The sequence below is a fragment of the Antechinus flavipes genome, chromosome X (genome assembly GCF_016432865.1).
Source record: "Antechinus flavipes isolate AdamAnt ecotype Samford, QLD, Australia chromosome X, AdamAnt_v2, whole genome shotgun sequence".
Classification (NCBI taxonomy): Eukaryota; Metazoa; Chordata; class Mammalia; order Dasyuromorphia; family Dasyuridae; genus Antechinus; species Antechinus flavipes.
The window spans coordinates 41,640,767-41,660,935 of record NC_067404.1 but is presented as its reverse complement, the minus strand read 5'-3'; the positions used below and the strand labels follow the sequence as shown (position 1 = coordinate 41,660,935).

The 20,169-nt window shown below is 36.9% G+C and overlaps 1 protein-coding gene across 2 annotated transcripts in view; it reads left to right on the top strand.

Annotated features, from left to right (window-relative positions):
• Positions 1-245: 245 nt before the first annotated feature.
• The window catches only part of PHF6 (PHD finger protein 6), a 43,384-nt gene continuing 23,460 nt past the window's right edge, over positions 246-20,169 (top strand). For both annotated transcript variants that reach the window (XM_051967774.1, XM_051967773.1), the window contains exons 1-5: positions 246-438; positions 4,763-4,946; positions 5,149-5,250; positions 17,413-17,546; positions 17,799-17,842. In XM_051967774.1, the coding sequence (XP_051823734.1) occupies positions 4,809-4,946; positions 5,149-5,250; positions 17,413-17,546; positions 17,799-17,842 (418 nt within the window). In that variant the 5' untranslated portion in view covers positions 246-438; positions 4,763-4,808. The remainder of the gene's footprint in view (positions 439-4,762; positions 4,947-5,148; positions 5,251-17,412; positions 17,547-17,798; positions 17,843-20,169) is intronic.

The following is a 20,169-nucleotide window of genomic DNA, read 5'->3' as shown; positions in this document are numbered from 1 at the left end:
GGGCTCGCTTTCCCTCCCTTTCTCCCCTCGCTTCCCGGGCCCCATCTCAAAGCAACGCCCCCGGGCCCGGGCTAGGCGCCGCAGCAGCCGCTAAGCGGCAGAGGGGGGCTGGAGCCCTGCCTCCGCCCGAGCCGCGCCTCCCGCGCATGCGCCAACGCGCCACTCAGCCCCGGAGGAGGTGCCTCGGCAACCAATCGGAATTCCCGGCGCGCCGGGAACGTGCCTACGCTACTCGGGGTCGGCTGCGTGCGAGAGGAGGGGGGGCGACGTCAGGGTGTTCGGCTGGAGCCCCGTCTCTCCTCGAATGAAAGGAAACAACCTCCGGCGGCTTCGAACTGCTCCCTAACCGCCGCCGCCGCAGGAGCCCCGCCGCCCGAGCCCGCTCGCTCTCGCTTCCGCCCGCTTCGCCGGCCCTGTCTAATTTGAGGGGCCCAGTCGGTGAGTCGCCCGCGCGCGCCTGCCCCCCGGCCCGCCCGCGCGCCGGCAGTGCCTACCCCGAGGCCCCAAGTCCCGCTCCCGGGAGTTGCAGGAGGAGGAGGAGGAGGATGGCGGCCGCCGCCCCTGCCCCTGCTGCGGGGGGGACTCTCGGTGGGCTCCGCTGCATTGTGCAGGACCCTGGGACCGAGCCTTAGCGGCCTCTTGTCGGAGGGGCCCAGCCGGGGAAACGGGGAGCCGAAAAGGGGGCGTTTCGGGGGGTGGGGAGGACGGGTACCCAGGTAGAGGGTGCTCGCCCTTTTGGAGGGAGGACTTGGGGGGCTCTGGGGCGCTTAGCAAGGGGAGGGTCTCAGTCTGCAGGGAGTGCGCTGGGGGTAGGGGAACGGGTGGGGGAGGGGCCGGCCCGGGGGAAGGAGGGATGAAAAGAAACTATTGGGGGGAATCGCAGAGGTCCTGACTTTTGCGAAGATTTTAAGGATCATCCCAGATTTTAGGGGAGTTAGAGGAAAGCGGGGAAAGGGGGAAACTAGAATTATCAGCTTAGGGGGAGTGGGACTCCTACTGTGTGGGCTCCCTGCAAGTCTTCGAGAGTTCCTTGAGGCCCTAATGTGGGGAGAGGTGTCATTAGTGAAAGGGGCCGCTATCCAGGTAAGTAGCATCGAGTGAAAGGCGCCTGATTTGGAATCCTTGTGCGTTTTTGAGCGTCTCTTTTTGTCTAGGAATGGACCAGCTGAGCAAAAATTTATCTATGGAGTGCCTGTTCTGTGCGAGACAGTGTAATTGTTAACTCCGAAAAATGGCATTGCGCCCCCCCCCCTTTTTGTCTGTGTGTGTGTGTGTGTGTGTGTGTGTGTGTGTGTGTGTGTGTGTGTGTGTGTGTGTCCTTACTGCCTCGAGAGTCAAACTCAGTCATACACTTGGGGCTGCTGCGGGCTCTCTTTGTATTTCTGGGTTCCTCACTGGAAAATCCTCCCGCTAGTCCTCTGAACAACTGCAGAAGACAGTAAAGAAAAATCTGATACTAACCAGCCCTCCAAATTCAAAGGCCCTTCCGGTACATTTTATTCGTTTAGCACATTTTTTTGTACCCACAAGTTTCCTCCTAATTCGGCTTCTCCGTAGTTAAAAAACCCTGCAATCACATTTATATGTTGCTTTTACTTATCTGCCCTATAGCTTTATTTTTTCACGAGACTTCTAATTCATCTGGATCCAAAAATCATATGGTAAAAGTCCAATAAATGTTTGTTGAATTTCACTGAAAATAAAAATTAGACTGAATGTGATTCTCAGGCACTGAATGAACTGATTCTATGCTCTTGAAGCTGATGCTGGGCTCCTGAATGCTCTCCTTGATGTTTGGTTTACTTTCAATACCAGGGTGCTACACAGTGATCTGGGAAATCACAAAAGCATTGATTTGCTTCAGTCTAACTGATCCAGCTCTTAATTATTTTCCAGACATTTAAATGATGTTTTGCAGTAAGCAGTTGTAAGGCAAAACAGTTAAAAGGACATTGAAGAGCAAAACTTTTAAGGAAAAAGGCTCAGTCGCAGGGTGAGAGCATCCAACTTTGAGCTTTATATGCACACACACACAAAAGCTTTATGGACTAAAAATAAATTCCCATCTGGCTATGAACCCCTTAATATAAGTTCTTGGCAAACCCCCAAATCTTCCTAGGTAGAGATCACAAGTATAGTGCTATGAGCTCAAAATCTGTATTTTATGGCATATTGCTGGGGAGTCATTGTTTCCTCAATAAACTCCTTTCAGGTTTTACAAGGTGGCTACAAAAATTTTAATGAAGTCTGTACACAAGCATTATTTAAGAGAAAATGGGAAATTCTACTTCTTCCATATTTCAGAAAAATAATATAATTGAATTGATCCATACTTTGCCTGTTTCTTTCTCCTTAAGAATCTAAACAGGTTTTCGCTTTTTAAAAATATACAAATATTTTTATTATATCAGTTGAATTTATGCCATCAATTTACTCTTTCAGACTTTGTAGTCTTTGATACAAAGAACAGGAGGTTATCTAAATTACAGTGAGAAAATTGACCCTTTCATAGGCTGACAGGATGTCAGGATTAAATAAAAGTTACTTTTTTTTTCTTTTCTTTTTTTTTTTTTTTTTGAGAATAAAAAGTACTCACTTATTTTTAGTTCCAGCTCTTCTTCCTCACAACCCAAAATATTTTTTTAATGTCATAAGCCATTTTACAGCCAATGATGGGAATTTATAGAAACTACTTTAAAAATTAAATTCAACAAAGATGTCTATCATACAGATTAAATCTATAGTATAGCATTCTTTCTTTGAAATGGAATAAAAATGCAGGATGATAGTTTTAGAATTATTGGGATCAAAAAAATTAATTTAGAATTTGATCATTAGATGGATAATCTTGGGGCAATTTCTTAATTTTGATGTTTCACATATTTATGATAGATAATTTAAAGATTTTGGCAGCTATATATAAACAGGGCAAAGCAGCTGTACACATACTTTAAAAGCAAATGTGGAAATACTTTTTTTTATATTCTTTTTTATTTTAGGATAGATTTTCATCAATTTCAAAGTATATTGGTAGTGCTATACATAAAATACTTTTATAAATCATTAGGAATGCCATTTTAAAAATTGTGATGGTCAGTAAGTTAGATTTAAGCTCTTAAAACAAACTATTAGCTCCTTTTAAATTTCAAATTTAAAGGAAAACTACAAATAAATCATAACAAAATGTTTCTTTCTGGCATTATTTTAAGGTAATTGTATTTAACATTTGATATAATTCTTTATTTTAGTATATTGTTGGAAAATGCTATTAAATATTTATAAATGCTATTAAATGTTTATTAAATTTCACACATACCCCAAAAAATCCCAACTTTTTTCTCATAGGTAAATAAGTGCTTTTCAACAAGGATAAAATAATAGTAATAGTGATTATTTTAAAAATAAAAATTTTGAATGAAGTTATATAAGATATGCTATATATTTTGCAAGCCATGGACCTGAACCATTCAGTTGAATATGAAATTGTATATTCTATTCGATTTGAGATTGTAGAAAATTAATGTAAATCAAAGTCAATACTTGAATGCTTTCTCTACGATGAAGTTGTGGTTCTAAATGGGATACTTCTCCCTTCTTCTCTTTGTTTCTAAGTATGCCACTTACTATCTTTATTTTACTTTAATTAAAATTAAGGTTCATTTGGAAAATTTTTCCACTTATTACTGTTGAGGTTTCTGCATTTAGGTCACTGTCATTTTTTATCCCTAAGGCCTACCTAATTAACAACAAAGCTGTGAGTCACTGAAAGGATTATATATTGATGTATAAAATCAGCAAAATCTAAAATCCTAAATTTTTTAGTGTAGTATTATTAACTTAAATTTTCCTTTACCATAGAAAAAGAAATAGAATGGTGTAAGTATAATTCCTAAGATAAATATTCAGGATATTTCTTTAGAATTGAAAATTTGAGTTATTAGCAAAATAATTGCAGGAAAGTTGTTATGATTAGTAACCATGTAATAATCATAGCATAATGAGGGCCCTTTTTGGGAAAAGGAGTAATGAGATGTTTACCATTAATCTCTTTTTCACAGTGTGATCATAAGTGAAGGCTCTGCTGGTCTCTCTGCCTATAAAATTATAGATCTGTATCCTTGTTCCATTTCACCTCACACCTTTTAAAAATAGTTTTTAATTAATGTCACTGTGACTTGCTTCCTTATCTCTGAAAGTCTATATAAAGAAAAGATAAATTTATTTCACTTTCATTGTTTTATTGAGACACGAAGGTTAACTCTCTTCTGACTATTGTGAATATAGAATATTAGTCAATTATACTTTTTTGGTTGTCATTGTATACTACGACCTGTGATTCTTTTTTTTTTTCCCCAGGGGCACCTAAATTTGCTTTTTTTAAAATTACTACTTTGTCAAAAGATACTGGTTTAATTTTTTTTTTTGCATCATACACATATAGGTCAAGTAGAGAATGTTTTTCAAGTAATTATAATATTTTCCAATTTCCATTAGGCTAAGTGATAGGTTCTTTTCCAGATTTTAAGATTTTAGATTGCAGTTTAGGAGATATTTCTATAAACTTTGTTTGGGAAGTGTTCTATTTGAGGTGCTTTTTGATTGTGGTCCCATCTTGTGCTTCAATATGAATCTATGTATACATTAGACAGATTTCTCGAAATAAGTGGTTTTTAAAAAATTATATGGCAAATACAAAAGAATTTAGACAAGGAGGCAATTTTAAGATGAAATGAACAGTTGTTGCCTTTTTTATTCTCTGTAGCATTTTTTGAGACTTAAAGTGGCATTCTAAAGGCAATTTAAAAATCATGTCAAGCTCAGTTGGACAGAAAAAAGGGTCTACAAGACAGCGCAAATGTGGCTTTTGTAAATCTAATAGAGACAAAGAATGTGGACAGTTATTGATATCTGAAAACCAGAAGGTGGCAGCACATCACAAATGTATGGTAAGTACAGTAAAACACAAAAAGAAGTCATTCATTAGACTAGGAAAATATTAATTAGTCTTAAAATCTCAACTAACTCTTTATGGAAATCATATGTGACTGACAACACACTGTTTTGATTAGAAATGTTACCATATTGGGTTTTACTGTAGTACTTTAATATAAGAAGCTTTTAAAATGTTGTCTTTTGTATAACTTATAGCTTTTTTCATCTGCATTGGTGACCTCACACTCTGATAATGAAAGTCTTGGTGGATTTTCTATTGAAGATGTTCAAAAGGAAATAAAAAGAGGCACTAAACTGGTAAGTCAATTATGAACTACCAAAGTTGAAATTTACTCATTTCACAGTGTAGGAAATTATTTGCAATTATGGTGTGCCCTGTTTATGGGCCATTGAAACCCAAGGAATGATAAATAACAGACAAAATGTAATGCAAAAGAGCTTTGAACATATAGTTATATAGATACACACACACATACACACACACACACACAAAATATACACATGTGTGTATGTATATTTATCTTTACATGTGTACATAGGTACGTATACATACATATGTATATATGGCTTATTCATGTGAGTATAGTGTTCCCATTTTGTCACAAAGAATAAGTATTTGGAGGTAGACTAAGTTGAGTTATAAATTGGCCAGTTAATTATTTGGTGTGATATGCAAGATTTTTTACACTGAACAAGTGGTCTGTGTGTAATTTCTTTTTCCCCCATCATGAATTGCTGATATATTTTGATCTCATAAAATTAGTGTGACCAATACAAATGAGAAAGATAATATAGTTTCACTACAAAGATGTTTATTACTAAATAAAAAAATTTAGGATTTTCTGGTGATAGAGGATATCAAGTAAAATTTGTGAAGTTAACTATGAGATTTTAATAACTTCTGGGAATCTTTGTGGAAATTTCACTGAAGCCATACTAGTATAAAATAAACTAGCAGTTGTTGCTGTCAGTAACATGTCTGGGAAGTTTCTATTGCCTATTGTTTTAGGAAACTAGTGTTATCTCATTTAAATTTTCTTAAATGATATAACATTTTCAAATCATTAAAAGATCAAAGATCAAAAGATCTTCTTTCTCACATTTGAGTATTTCTTGGTTTAGAATCTTTATTAAGATATGTCTTTTGAAAGTAAAATAATTGAATGTGCCTTTCCAGTGTCCCTTTTCAGTCCATCTTACACATAGCAGCTAAATTGGTGTTCCTAAAGCTCCACTCTGCACATGGCATTCCCCTACTCCTGAAGCTTCAGTGGTTTCCTGTTGCTTTTAGGATAAAACATCAGATTCTCTGTCATTTAAAGCCCTTCATGGGCTGGCTTCAGCCTTGCTTTCCAGTCTGATTTTACATTACTCCCCCCTACACACCCTGGGTTCCAACCAGACTGGCCCATTGCTATTTCCTGTACATGACATTCCATCTTTCCCACTGTGGGACCTGTGCACAGATTGTCCCTCCCCTCGGCCTTTTGGGAACCTTGGCTCCCTTCAGAGCTTAGCCCCAGTGCCACCTCTTATCCAAAGCCTTTCTGAATCTGCCTAATTGTTATCCTCAACCCTGTGAAGCAGTCTTCACACTATGTTTTGTCCCCCAAGAGAACATAAGCTCCTTGAGGACAGTCTCATCTTGTTCTTTGTATCCCCTCTGCTTGTTGCTCTCATCTCCCTATTTTAAAGACAGTTATGATATAGTTTGTCCTCTAAGTTCTGTTTTAGAATCTTAACAAATAGATTTCAAATGAAATGGTGATGTGAGGAGGGAGGTAGTCATGATGGCGATCAGACAGGTATTTGATAAGGCAAGAAAAGTACCACATAAGTGGATTAGGAAAAAGCAGTTTTTAAAAAGGAAGTTGCTTTTGGTGCAGACAAGGATGATGGTTCTTTTCTCCTTAGCCCTCGTTAAGATCAGAATACCTATAGTATTAGTCCTTAGTATTCAAAAGGTAAAACATTTCTATAACCTGGTTTCATTTTTGAAAATAAAGAACATAAGGTTTCATCTCCCCTCCAAATTTTTTAGTTTAATGGAAAGCCCCATATTTAGGATTTGGCTGTTTTTTGGTTTTGGTTTTGGTTTTTTCAATGACCTATACTACAAGTTAGCTTAAAGAAATAGACCTTGCTGAAATATAGTCACATTCTTTATCCTTCAATCACATTCATCCACAGTATAATAGTGCTATGTACTTGAACCCATTCGAACTCTGAATGACATTACCCCGGTATTTCTTTGTTTACATTTACATGTTTCTGGGATGTGGACATAAATACTGAATTAGGAATTATTCTCCATAGGCAGGACTAAGTAGCCACAACTTTATTTTCATTTCAGGAACCCTCATTTCACTGCAGTAGGCATTGCATTCCTGTCATTGTTAATTGAGGCACCACATATTTCTCTGAGAGAATTTTATCTACTTGGGCCTTTCTTTGTGAAGGGGGACATCAGAGATTCTTAAGAACAACATAGCTACGGTCTTGTCAGTGGTGTGAGTCAGCATAAGGGTCTCGACATACCATAAGAAATTGTTGAGGGGGCGTAGCAGAGGACTCCTATGGATTGGGCCATAAATCATTTTTTTAATCCCTCTATTTTTTCACAAGATAAAAGGGAAAAAAAAAATCAAACTCAGTTTTTTGACTGGTGATGTGGTGTTTCAGGTTAAGAAAGACCTTGTCCTGTATATTCTTAAAGAGGTCTGGGTTTTAATATTAACTTAGATCCTGACTCACTTTGTAGCCTTGGATAAGTCATTAAACTTCTACATTTTGGGGGTAAATTGAGGATAATACTAACCACATCATACCTTTCCCCCCACCCCCACTCAGTAAACTTCAGTGGCTCCCTCTTCCCTCCAGGAAGAAATAGGAAAAACTATTTTTGAAAACTCTACATATTTTCTGCCTTTTCTCCCTTCCACATACTGTGCAGTCCGGTGCCACTGACCTCTGCTGTTCCGTGAATGATAATACATTCCATTTCCTGACTCTCAGCATGTCCCTCATGCCTGCAGCTCTGTTTTTCCTCAGCTCTGCCTCCTGGCTTCCTTTGAGTCTCAGCTAAAATTACACCTTCTACAAAACTTTCTTTAATGCTAACACGTTCACTCTGAGATTATTTCTAACTTATTGTATACACGTTTTGAGGAACATATTTTGCATGTTGTCTTCCCTCATTAGACTATGAGCTTCTTGGGAGCAGAACTGCTTTTTGCCTTTCTTTGTATTTCTGGTGCTTAGGGCAGTACCTGGCACTTAGGAAATGCTTGTTGATTGACTGACTAACCACTGCTTACTAAATAAGTATATTGTAATGCTGAATAATTTGTTGCCGCGTAAAAGACAAGGTATTATCCTGTAAAGACCATTTGGATTTTCAAATCTTATTGATTCTACCCCCACTGTGTCTCTAGCTTCTCCTCATTTTTGTTTCCTTACACAGCTATGTTAGTTTGGGCCCGCATCTTCTCTCATCTAGACTGTTACAATAGTCTGCTGCCTCCTAGCTCTCTCCTCTTTAATCCATTCTCTACAAAAAGGATAATCCCAAAGCAAAGCCTGATTCCCTTGCTCAGAAAGCTGCAGTGGCTCCCTATTGCCTAGGATCAAACACTAATTCCTTTGTTTGGCATTTACATTTGGCTTAAGAGTCTGGCTCTCCTCTAGCTTTCCAAACTTACACTCATTACTCTCTTTATGCACTCCACATCTGGCCAAAATGTCCTAATCACTACTTCTGTAACACAACACTTAGTTTCCCATGTCTTTCTGTACCTTTGCGCAAGTAATTCTCCATGGCTAGGATGCAGTCCCTTCTCACCTCTGCTCTCGGAATCTCTCACTATCTTCCTTCAAAGCTCAATTCAAGTAACACCTCCTACTTAAAACCTTTCTTGATTTTCACCTTTCCCCCCTCCAGCTGCTACTCTCTCCCTACCCCAGTTACCTGGTATTTACTGAATTGTAATGAATGCAAGTTTCTTAACGGCAAAGACTATTTGGTTTTTGTCTTTGTAACATCATCCCCTTACAGTGTCTGACATATAGTAGGTGTTTAATGAATGCTTGTTGGTTGATTTTTATAATGACCGCTAGTAGCTATTGAATATCACTGAGAATACTATTGAACCTCTATGTGGTAAAACTAAAATATTACTTTGCACACACACACACACACACTACTCATAGTAATTAGAACAATCATTTTTCAAGCATCTCTTGTAACAGGGAACCAAGGGATAACCTGGATAAATAAAATCCACGTATAATTCAAAGTCTCTTGACTTCCACCAAACCTTGAAGTGCTAGCAAGTAGCAGAATTGACAAACTATAGTTGCTTTGCTTGGTCTTCAGTGAGTGATAAAAAAGCCAAAATCAGTCAGAAGGACAGAACATCTGTCTAATTGATCAACTGGATAAACAGCAGCTTCCTCTCCCCCAGCCCCCCAAGTTGACTTTTTTTGTGTATGAGACGTTTCACCGTGTGAGCATGTCTATTGTCAGCACAGCAGGCTGCCTGTTCATCTCATATCTATTGTCAGCACAGCAGGCTGCCTGTTCATCTGTGTTTCTAGGCGCATGGGTGCCAGTTGAAAGCAATTACCTCTGGAAAAGAACAAAGGCTTTTGAGCTTAGCTGCTTTCTAAAACAGCCTGCACCTGGTATTGCTCAAGCACCTTTAGGAAAGGAAGAAGATAGATGGGTACCCAGAGTGGAGAAAGTGGTTCTGAAGCTGAAGAGGAGCAAATGGGTGGCCCCATGGAACTTCCCTTCCTTCTTAGCTGCTGATACTTGGGATGGCCTCATTTTCCTTCTCTGTTATTCCAGATCCTGTTTCTGTACATTTATAGCTGAAAGGGACTGGAGCTCCTCTATCCAACCCCCTCACTTTATAGATGAGAGATTAAATTGCTTCATCGTGGTCACAAAAGTAGTAAGTGGCAGAATCAAAATTTGAAAGCTGACTGACTCCAAATCCAGCCCTCCTTCCAAGTACACTGCTGCATCTGGTATTGAGTAAAAGGGAAAGAATAAATGGTTTCCCTACTCTGCATTCTCCTTATTCCTCCTCAGCACTCCTGTGACTGACAGAGCCTAATGGTGATCTCTTAGGGAGCAACCATGAAACAGAAAGATGACCAGACTGGGAATTGACAGGTCTTGCTTTATTAGTCCCAGCTCTGTCATGATGTGGCCTTAAGAAAATTGTTTCACTTTTCAAGACCTCCATTTCTTAAATGCATAAAAGAAAATACAGAAATAATAAACAAAACTAATTATGTTGAAAAATAGTAAAATATTACTAAAACAAGTTCAGCAAACCCAGTTTAAGAACCTGTAGAACAGGTGATTTCCTAAGGTCCTTTCTAGAGCTAGGATCCTTTCTCATAACTATTAGTTAAGATTCTTAGCCCCAGTTTCCCTAGAGAACCCTCTGAATTTGATAGTCTCTTGAAAATGTAGGTAATCTTTCTCTATTTAAAGATAAATAAACACACACATATCATCTAAGTATATCTCTGACAGTAGAAAGCAAAGCAGATAAGCAAGCCAATTGCCAATGCCCTCAGAATAAAAGTGATGTTAGAGAGTCAGTTCAAGATAGACTTATCTTCTTGTGTTCTCTTCTTTACTGTATTCTGCCCCTTCTGGGGGGTCTGACCCAGGCCATGAACTCTGCCAGCAGTAGTTTGAAACTAGAGATAAGGGGAAAGCATTAAGTGCTTACTCTGTGCCCAGTACTATGCTAAGTGCTATATTAATATTATCTCATTTGTTCCTCAAAACAACTCTGGAAGGTAGGTGGTATTATTATCCCCATTTTACAATTGAGGGAACTGAAGCAAACATAGGTAAATGACTTGCCTAGGATCACATGGCTAGTGTGGGTCTGAGATCAGGTCACCCCAGACCTGATGCTCTATCCCCTGAGCCCCTTAGCTGCCTGAGGGTAGTGCCTCATCTTATTGCTTAGGAGGTGGGGGGTCAAGCAGAGTTAGAGTTCCTGAAAAGTAAAAATACTAAGCTGTTACTGTTACTTCTACTACTACTACTACTGTTAATGGCTAATTAGAGCTGAAAAAGGCTCCTGGCTGGAAGGCTTCTGAGCATTTCATTTAACCTCTTAATGTTCCAGGTAACTCTAAAACTAGAAGTTTTCGATATGTTGTTTATTGGTATCACCAAAAGCATTTTCTACACAAGAAAATATCCATACAAATGAAAGCACAGGTCTAGACTCCTTCAAAATATATTAGATGCTCTGGGTTAAATGGACTTTGTGAGCCGGTCTGGGAATCTTAACCTTAACCAACACTGTTTTACTGAGGAAATTTGTTTTTAAGTTCCAAACAATGGACTTAGAAACTTTCAGAATGCAACTTATCCATAAATTGGGCATTTTCCTTATTCTCTAGCTGTGACAGCAATCGCCTAGAAACACTGAATGGGGTTTTTTACTCAGACATTGACCCTGGCTAAGAAATGTTGGTTCTAGAGGAAGCTAGTAAAGCATATTCTCTATTAATGCTATCTTCATTTTTTTGAGATTGTTGGGAAACAGAGTCTGCTTCAGTAGTATGTCAGAAGTACATTTTTCCCTAGATGAAATTAAGTGATAGGATCATTATTATATCTGCCTTATATAAACTACAAACTGATTATCAAGATGAGAAAAAAGCGTAGCATCTTAGAATCCAAGAACAAAAAAGTATCTCAGAAGTTAGTTCAGTTCTGCCCCCTTGCCTCTAGGCATAAATTGGATTGATTGAATCTAGATAAAATTAATGTCTATGGCATTCTTAAATATTCCTGGGAACTGAGATTGTAATTTTCCCGATATCTAATATTACTCATTATATGGAAGTTTTGTGTTATGTATAACCTAAATAACTCTCCTTTTCTCTCTGTGATTTATAGCTGTTTGCTGAGTAGTAAGCATCTTCTCTGTGTACTGGATGATGCTGGGCACTAAAATTACGAAGATGAAACTAGGCCCTTTCTAATAGGGATGGGGGGGGAGAGAATAAGACCAATATACAATTTATAAACACCAATTAATATATAAGAAGTGAATAAAAAGATTGTCATGAGGAGTTCCAGAAGTGAGTGATCACTTGGAGCTAGAAGTGACCTGGGAAGACTGTATGGAAGAGGTGACACCTTGAGATGGGCCTGTAGAGAGACAAAATATGTAAATTAGGCCATTCTGGGCATGGACGCAGCATGACTAAGGTATAGAGGCAAGAAAGGAAAGGATAAGATGAGGGAACTGACGAGTAGCCTTGTTTGGCTGAAATATAGATTACATGCTGAGGAGTCTGCAATTAAGTCTGGAAAGGTTGGTTGGGAGTCTTATAATGAGGAACTTTGAATGCCAATATTAGAATAACTAAAGGTCTGGGGTATAAGTGCAATATGATCAGACCCCATGTGTTAGGAAGATTATTTTGGCAACTATGTAAAGGATGTGTTCTGAAGATAGGAGAAGACTGGGGGCAAGCAAACCATTTAGTTGGGGCCACACTGAGGATATTTCCTATTGTAAAGCTAGGATGGAAACAGACAAAGAGCTAGAAATGAATTGCAGGGGTAGTCCTATGCTCTGGTTAACTGAACATCCGCACTGTTGCAAGTCTTTCTAAGAAATAATTCATCTATATTCCTACCCTAATAAGTACATTCTGGTGAACTTTTCATTATGAACTTTTCATAAGAATCATGAAGTGCCTCGGCCTCATCATTTTTAACATCACATCCTATTGACTATAGCTTTAGTCATGTATAGGAAATTGACCTGATTATATCCATTGTATGTGCTGGAAATCAGTTTTTCTTTCTTTTTTTTTTTTTTAAAAGCTTTTTATTTACAAAACATTGTAAATAAAAATAAACATTTTTCAACATTGACCCTTGCAAAGCCTTCTGTTCCAAATTATCTCTTCCTCCTCCCCCTCCCCTAGATGTCAGGTTGTCCAGTGGAAATCAGTTTTTCTTGTAATTTTACCTCATTTTACCATGCCTTTCCTTCCTTCTCCTGTCCAACAATTCCAGGTAACTGAAGGTTTTGAGTCATTCAAATTGTACTATAGGTTACTTGCTTGAGAAATTTGAAAGAGAAGCAAAATTTGTAAGTGGAAGGAGCAATCAAGGGAAGAAAAGGCATTTCTGAGGGCAGAATGTAATGTTGAAAACAGAAGGGTTTGCAGGTTTCTTCAGCCTTTCCTCATCTAGCTGTCACTTTGTAAAATACTGCAGCAGTTAGTGCCACATAAAGTAAATAATATCCTATGTTCATTTAGTAAGCACTCACTCCCTTTTTTTTATACAGTCATTAGAAGCCCCTCTGATCCCTCTTACAAATTCCTTGATTGTTGCTTTACACTATATATTTTTTAAGTTAGCTAATTAGGTATTAAAAATACATTGGAGAGTGAGTTTTTAGGATATGCATAATTTAAGGTCAATTTACAATTATATGGCATCAAATGGAGCTTTTCTTATTTTGATTTTAACATGCATTTTAATGCAGGAATTTTGCTGATCCATTTATGCTAAAAGATACTTTCCTTTGTGATTTTTTTGAAAATAATTTAAAAGGGTTAGCTAGGAAGGTTAAAACAAAAGCTTTGAGAGGGCCAAAGAGAATAAAAACTCAGTCATTGTTACTGGTTAACTTATTTTTTTAAAAACATCTATTTTCTTCATTGCCTTTTTATTTTCTGTCTTACAATTCATTTGATTAGAGCTTTTGTTCTGTTATTTAGTCATGTTTTCCCAGTTGTATCTGATTTTTTTGTGACCCCTTCTAGGGTTTTTTTTTTGGGGGGGGGGGGGAAGTTTGGCAGAGATCCTGGAGTGGTTTGTCTTTTCCTCCTCCAGCTGATTTTACTTATGAGGAAACTGAAGCAAACAGGGTGAAGTGACTTGCCCACAGCTACTACGTGTGTGAGGCTGGATTTGAATTCATCTTGATTGTTGTTTTGCACTATATATTTTTTAAGTTAGCTAATTAGGTCTTTAAAAGTACATTAGAGAGTGAATTTTTAGGATATGCATAATTTAAGATCAATTTACGTAGTTTAAATTATATGGCATCAAATGGAGCTTTTCTTATTTTGATTTTAACATACATTTTAATGCAGGAGTTTTGATTATCCACTTATGCTAAAAGATACATTCCTTTGTGATTTTTGAAGATAATTTAGTAGGGATAGCTAGGAAGATTAAAACAAAAGCTTTGAGAGGGCCAAGGAGAATAAAAACTGAGTCACTGATTATTACTGGTTAACTTAGTTTTTAAAAAACATATCTATTTTCTTCATTGCCTTTTTTTTAATCTTACAGTTCATACAATTAGAGCTTTTGTTCTTTGTTGTTTATGTTTTTCCAGTTGTGTCTGATTTTTTGTGACCCCTTTTAGAGGTTTTTTGGGGAGGGAATGGGGAGGGGAGTTTGGCAGAGATCCTGGAGTGATTTGTCTTTTCCTCCTCCAGCTGATTTTACATATGAGAAAACTGAGGCAAACAGGGTGAAGTGACTTGCCCACAGCTACTACATGTGTGAGGCTGGATTTGAGTTCAAGAAGAGTCTTCCTGTCTTGAGGCCACCTAGCTGCCCCACTTAAGAACTCGAAGGGACCTTATAAGCCAGCTAGTGCACCTCTCTCATTTAACAGTGATGAAAGGAAAGCCCAGCAAGGATGAATAACATTGTGCCCAATGTCAGTCACATAATAAGTGACAAAGCTAGGATCCAAACCCAGGTTATCTGACTCCTAGAATCTCATTGATAATTTTCCCATGAAATTGACACCTTGTAGTCATCTGTCCTTGATGGTATTTAGAATCCCAAAATAATTGTAATTAGCATTTACATTGCAGAAATAATTCTTGAGAAGGAAAGTATGCTTGGAGGGCCTGGGGGGAAAGGAGGTATATCTTAAAATATAGGTATGTCTGATGTATTCCTTAAGACATTGTCATTGCAAAGCAGAATGTAAGGTAGAGTTGAGGCACAGCAAATAGTGCTGTTGAGGTGGAGCACTGCTTTTTATTAACTTAGTAAGAGTTAAGGCTGGAGCTCAATGAGGACTTTGAATCTCAGGCTAAGCAGTTAAGACTTGATCTTGTCACAAATTACCATCATAGTGGCTGAGATTAGGCTTTTGAAGGGTAAATTACTTACCGGGAATACATTTACACAGAGCTCAGTAACTCTTCAGTAACACATTTGCAGCTATTTCAACAGATGTAAATTGGACATTTAAATTTCTTTTCCTTTTCCTTTGGCTGCTTTGTTTCTTTTAAACAGCTGTGGGTAGACTAGATAGTTTCAGAAATTGTTGGTATGCTCTCCAGTTTCTTTGCCAGTCTGAGTTCACTGTGGATACACATAAAACTAGTGCTCACGAACACAGGTTGAATATATGTAAGATATGCCAGTCCTTTCAACACAGTCATTATCATCCTTACCCCAGAAGATATTTGATAGCAAATAAAAGCAGATTTTTCTTTCATTTGCTTCATGTAATTTAAACCATTTAATTGTGACAGGTTTAGATGCATAACTCTGCTTGAAATCTTTTAGCACATTTTAAGCTTTCTATATCATTTTTATTATTTTCAACAAAGAGATGAGTACTCAAAGCATCTGCTGTTTCACCTATTTTAGATTGCTCTCCTTATTTTTGCATGTTCAAAAAATAATTTATTTTTTCAAAATGATTACACCTCAATATCTCACACAATTTATATAGACAACAGCATTAGCACTGCTACTTACTACCTTTGAGCAAGTCATTTACACTCAGTGGACTTCAGTTCCCCCTCTCTGAAGTGTGAGTCTTTAGACTGAATGACCTTGAAGATCCTTGATAGTTCGTAATTCTATGATCCTCCAATACATCATGACTAAACCAGTTTAAATGTTTCATTCACAAGCTGCCTATGAAAAAACCATCAGAAGTCACATTCTAGTGGCTTGTCCATGGTCATATAGCTAGTTAGTATCTAAGACTGGATTTAAACTCTGATTTTAGGCCCAGAAATCTCTCCACTTTGCCACCTAGCTGCCAGCATAGCAGCAATATTAATGATCATATTCTTTACATTAAAATTAAAAGGGGGGGGGGAATAGAAAGAACTTTCTGAGCTAGGAATGTTACCATCAACTCCCTCCTTCCCCAAAAAAGAAAAAATTAAAGAAGTGTTCGTAAGTTTATTTAAAGGCCTACAATCTAATCTTGTCAAAAAAATCCTCAGTAAAAAAATTCATTACAGTGAAATATTTTGGAACATTTGTTAAGAAGCTAATCATTCATGGAAACAGAAGATGAGTTGTTTTTAACCATGTAAAGTTAAATGCATTTGACCTTTATATATATGAACATTAAGTATTGTAGACTATTAAAATTGAAGAAGTTCCATTATATATGTACCTAACTAAACTCCAAATATCTTTGAGGTATTAAATACTAAACCCACTCCCCTACAGCCACCCCTGAAAATAGATAGCTTACTAGGTTTTTACATCCTTTTTCTGAAAACTCCTCAAGTTTAGTGCTAGTTTGTGCCCAAAGATAGGATTAAGTTTGTATTCTCCTATGAGAAGAGTTCTTTTTATGATAAAGAGTAGTTTTTCTTGCATGTTGTTTTGTGTGGTTTTGTTTATCTAGAGCAGTGGTTCTCAAACTTTTGTTCTCAGTATTTTTGTGCCATTAAATATTGAGGATCTGTCCAAAAGTGTTTGTTTATGTGAGTTATAGATATTTACCATGTTAGAAATAAAAACAAATTTGGAATTTGTAGACCCTCTAAAAGGGTGACAGAGAACTCCAGGATTCTCTGGACCACACTTTGAGAACCACTGATGTAGAGCAAGGGTTCTTAACCCAAGACCTAAGAACTTGTTTAATTTTTAAAACATTTCACTAACTGTATTTCAGTGTAATTGATTTCCTTTGTATAAAATAATCCTACATATTATATACATTTAAAAACATTATTATGAAGAGGGTTCCGTAGACTTTATAAGCCTGCTAAAGGAGTCCATGACACACACAAAAAAGATCAACTCCTAAAGTGGCTTGCTTTTGGGACAGTTGTGGAGGTGGGAGTGAGGCCATAAGCCCCTCTTGTAATCATTATTCTGACCACATAGCTTTGAACATGACGCTTCATAATAACAGTGTAGACTTTGTCAGTTCTTAACTAGAAAACAGAAAGTGACCTTACAATTGAGATTAATTGGAAATTATTTCCAGGATGGAAGGATCAAGAAAGAAAATAACATTATTAGTTTGATTATTGCGTTGACTCACCTGTTTCGCTTGGCCAAAAAATGAAGGACTCTAGTATAATCATGTCATGTTTCCAAATGAAATCTTATACACTAATAATATTCATGGGGGGGGGGTGTTTTTTTGTTTTTTGCTCTAGATGTGCTCTTTATGCCATTGTCCAGGAGCAACAATTGGCTGTGATGTGAAAACGTGTCGCAGAACATATCATTACCACTGCGCATTGCATGACAAAGCTCAAATACGAGAGAAACCCTCACAAGGAATTTACATGTAATTATTTTTTCATATTTACCTTCTTGGTTAAGAAATCTCCAAAAATCTGAAAGTTTCTGTATAGTCAAGCTTAGAATATTTAAACTATGTGGAGTTTACTGCACAGAGGAAAACTGTAGGAAATTTGATACTGAGCTCTTAAACTAATTCTCTTCTGCTTGTGAAGAGTAAATTATCCTGCTAGTTTTATTCAATGAAAACTGAATATTATTTGCTTACTTGATAATTTTTAACTTCTTCATTTTATAGGGTTTATTGTCGAAAACACAAGAAAACTCCACATAACTCTGAAGGTAAAACTGTTCACCCATTTTCTGGTCTCAGTGAAGATGCATTAATTCAATGAATTGATTGAACTAATACATATAGTATAAAAGTACCTGAAAATCCTAAATGGATTTGGAAGAATTAAGTAAAATGTTAGGGTAAATTTAATATACAGAGTGAAATGATAAGAATTTTTGGATAAACATCTGTCCTGAGGTTCTTGTTGAAGATAATATACTTTTTTTTAGGAAGAATTTTTTGGTAGGTGATTTATAAGTACAGGTAAGTGAATCAATAAGTTTTTAAAGTAGTCATTAGGATTGCTATTGATCATAATATTTCAGTTATTGTAGAGTAATATATAATATAGTAGATTCAGAAGATGAATAGTTTCTGTGATTGTCAAACCTATTAAAAATCACATTGATACTTTTTTTAAAGAAAGCATCTTAACAAAATACACAGTGTATATTGATTTTCCCTTTTAAGTTTATATAAAACTGGATAGTCAGGTTTGCACATGATTTTTGGAAAGCAACAGTCTGATTTATTTTATATGTTGATATACAATGCTCTTTAGTTTAATCAGGGATTTTATTTAATTTCATTCTCATCATCTAGATTTTGGGGGTTCCAGACTTGTGATATCATTGATGTGTAGAAACTCTGTTGCTTTTTGCAGAGAGTAATTTATCTGTAATTGCCCATGGGTATTGAGAAGTTAGATGGCATAATCATGGTCAGCACATAGCAAGTATGTGTCTGAGATAAGCTATGACCCCCAGGCTTACTGACTCCACGGACAGCCTCTTAGCCACTACATCTTTCTTCCTCTCACCATTTAAGTTAGTGATGCAGACAATTGTAGTTCTCTTTGCTAGCCCCAGTGAATGTATCAATACAAATCAAAACAATTTAAGTATTCTTTTCACTTTGGAATTTTTATCTTTTATAAATGACTTATCAGATCTTGTTCCATCCATTTGTGACTAAAATTTAATACAAATATGCCAATTAAATTAGAAATCTGATTAGATTTAGAATAACTTTAACTTTTATGGCTATAAGGAAGTATATTGATTGTTTAGATGCCTAGCTGTCCAAAGATGTTGGTTATCAAGACCTCCTATATAAACTGCTCCCTATAAGCTAGCCTGTAGATAAGTGATTGGTACAGAATACTTTTGCAGCATGAATGAATTTAGATGAAGCTTTTAATTTAAAACTAGAATTAAAATTTAATACTTTTTGTTAGTAGTATAAAGTATAGAGTACCCACTTTAACTGCTGCTATGAATTTTATCAAGCTGTTTATTCAGAAACATTTCCTAATAGAGACTGGTTCCTTTTTACTATTTTATGGGTTTGTTTCTTAGTGTGCTAATCTGGTGTGTTGTCATCATGTGATTTAAAAAAAAGAAGGAATTGTTTTTGTTTTGTTTTACTGTTTTGAGAAACCAGATTTAAGGTCTGAGGAATGATTTTGAATGCCTCTATGCAGCAAGAAAATTTACCAAGAGTAAAGAAACATGTGTTCAAACTTCCATGAACAGCATTTTTTTAGTAGAAGACCTAAGCCACCTTTATTATCCTCCCCAAAGTCTATCTTATTTCCAAGAAAGCAAAACAAAACTATTAGTAGTTAAATGTTTACCATTTTTTATAGTCAAAATATTAGGTTTGATACAGTAAAGAGATACAGATATTTACTTAAGTACAGTACAGCTCCAGCCAGTTGGCTGTCATGGGGTGGTGGGTTTTTTTCAATCACAGCAATTCTTGAATAGACTCCCCTTTATCGTAGAGTAACTGTGATTTGTATTAATGGAGGGAGTTCTCACACTTATGAAAACCCAGATCCTTCAGGTAGTGAAATAAGAAGGTAGTCTATATATATTTCAGAACACAAACACAAAAGAGGCACTGATGTATACTATAGTTAAGCTTATTTTACAAGACTTGGAGTTTAATTTTATTATCTCTTTGGCCTAAATATAGACCACACTCCTAAAGTAAGACCTTTGAAAGGAAAAAGGACCAAGGTATATACTAAAAATGAACAAGGCTAAGCTGTAGTCAAGTTGATAAAGGTATATCTTGACTGTAGGTTTGTTTCCATGATATAACATTTGTTCCTTTGAGAAAACAGAATCTACTTTGTGGTCTGGTTTCCAAGGATCTGTTGCATGAATGAACAAGTACTGCCTTTATATAGGAACGAACTAGCTTTGCATGCTAGCTTCATAGCCACATACTCTCTGTTGGATAGCTATACACTTAGCCAGTACAGTGGCTCATATATAGACCATTCCAACTTACTGTATCAGGTCAAGTTTGATATATGATGATGTTC